Source organism: Cricetulus griseus, chromosome 7, assembly GCF_003668045.3.
Source record: "Cricetulus griseus strain 17A/GY chromosome 7, alternate assembly CriGri-PICRH-1.0, whole genome shotgun sequence".
Classification (NCBI taxonomy): domain Eukaryota; kingdom Metazoa; phylum Chordata; class Mammalia; order Rodentia; family Cricetidae; genus Cricetulus; species Cricetulus griseus.
Genome location: NC_048600.1, coordinates 72,727,959 through 72,729,133, shown reverse-complemented (window position 1 = coordinate 72,729,133; position 1,175 = coordinate 72,727,959). Strand labels below are relative to the sequence as shown.

Below are 1,175 nucleotides of genomic sequence, written 5' to 3'. Positions count from 1 at the left end.
GGCTGACAGGCAGCCAGAGATCCCAGGGGCAAGGACAAAGCCCTTGATCTCCCTCAGAGCCAGCATTCAGAGTCAAACCATCATCTGGATGTGACACCAATAGGACAAAGTTTCATGCTCTTGTTCAGTTAGACAAGTTTGATGAACGTCCACTGGAATATCAATCCTGACATCTTCCCAGGTAGTGTTCAAGACCGGCTTTCAGATTAGTCCACAAGGTGACACAAAGTCATATTTTTCTGCCCCAATATCCATTATCTCATCTGTCTCCTCAGGGCCCCCATGACATCCTTGTTACACAGGCTGTAGATAAAAGGGTTCAGAACAGGAGTGACGATTGAGTAAAGCACAGCCACCACCTTGTCCCTTGCAGGAGAATGAAGGGAGTATGGGTAGGTGTAGGTGGAGAGACCAGTGGTGTAGAAAAGGCTGGCCACAGTTAGGTGGGAGGAGCATGTAGACATGGCTCTACTCTGCCCTTTCCCTGAGCGCATCTGGAATGCAACAACCAACACCCGAGCATAGGAAGCTAGAATAGCCAGGAAGGGTAGCAGCAGAATGACCAGGCCACTCATGAGGATTGTGTGTTCATATTGAGATGTGTCTTCACACACCAATGGCAGGAGAGCTGGAACCTCACAGAAAAAGTGGTTAACAACCCAAGATCCACAGAATGGAAGTTGAAAGGCATATAGCGTGTGCACTAAAGCATTGATGGAACTGCTGCTCCAGGCACAGGTGACCATGGAGCAGCAGATCTTCCTGCTCATGAGCACAGGGTAGTGCAGGGGCTGGCAGATGGCTATATACCTGTCATAGGACATGAAGCCCAGCAGGAGGGCTTCAGATCCACCCAGGCTAAGAAACACAAAGGCTTGGATCTCACAGCCCAGAAAGGAAATGGTCTTGGTGTCTGACAGGAAGTTAGCTGCCATCTTGGGCACGGTGGTGGAGATGTACATCATGTCGATGATGGAGAGTTGGCTGAGGAGGAAGTACATGGGGGTGTGGAGTCTATGGTCCAACCTGATGAGCTGGACCAGTGTGATGCTTCCTATCAGAGCTACTGCAAAGAGGATGGAGATGATGGTGAAGAGGAGAGTGTCCATCTGGCCATACTGGAAAAGACCAACCAAGATGAAGTCTGTCCCCCAGCTGTGATTTCCAATCTCCAT

General features: G+C 49.9%; 1 protein-coding gene across 1 annotated transcript; it reads right to left on the bottom strand.

Moving 5' to 3' along the window:
- Window positions 1–254: 254 nt before the first annotated feature.
- LOC100774806 (olfactory receptor 2AK2-like) lies at window positions 255–1,175 on the bottom strand. Its single transcript, XM_027427406.1, has one exon. It carries the CDS (start codon window positions 1,173–1,175, stop codon window positions 255–257), a length of 921 nt encoding a protein of 306 aa, XP_027283207.1.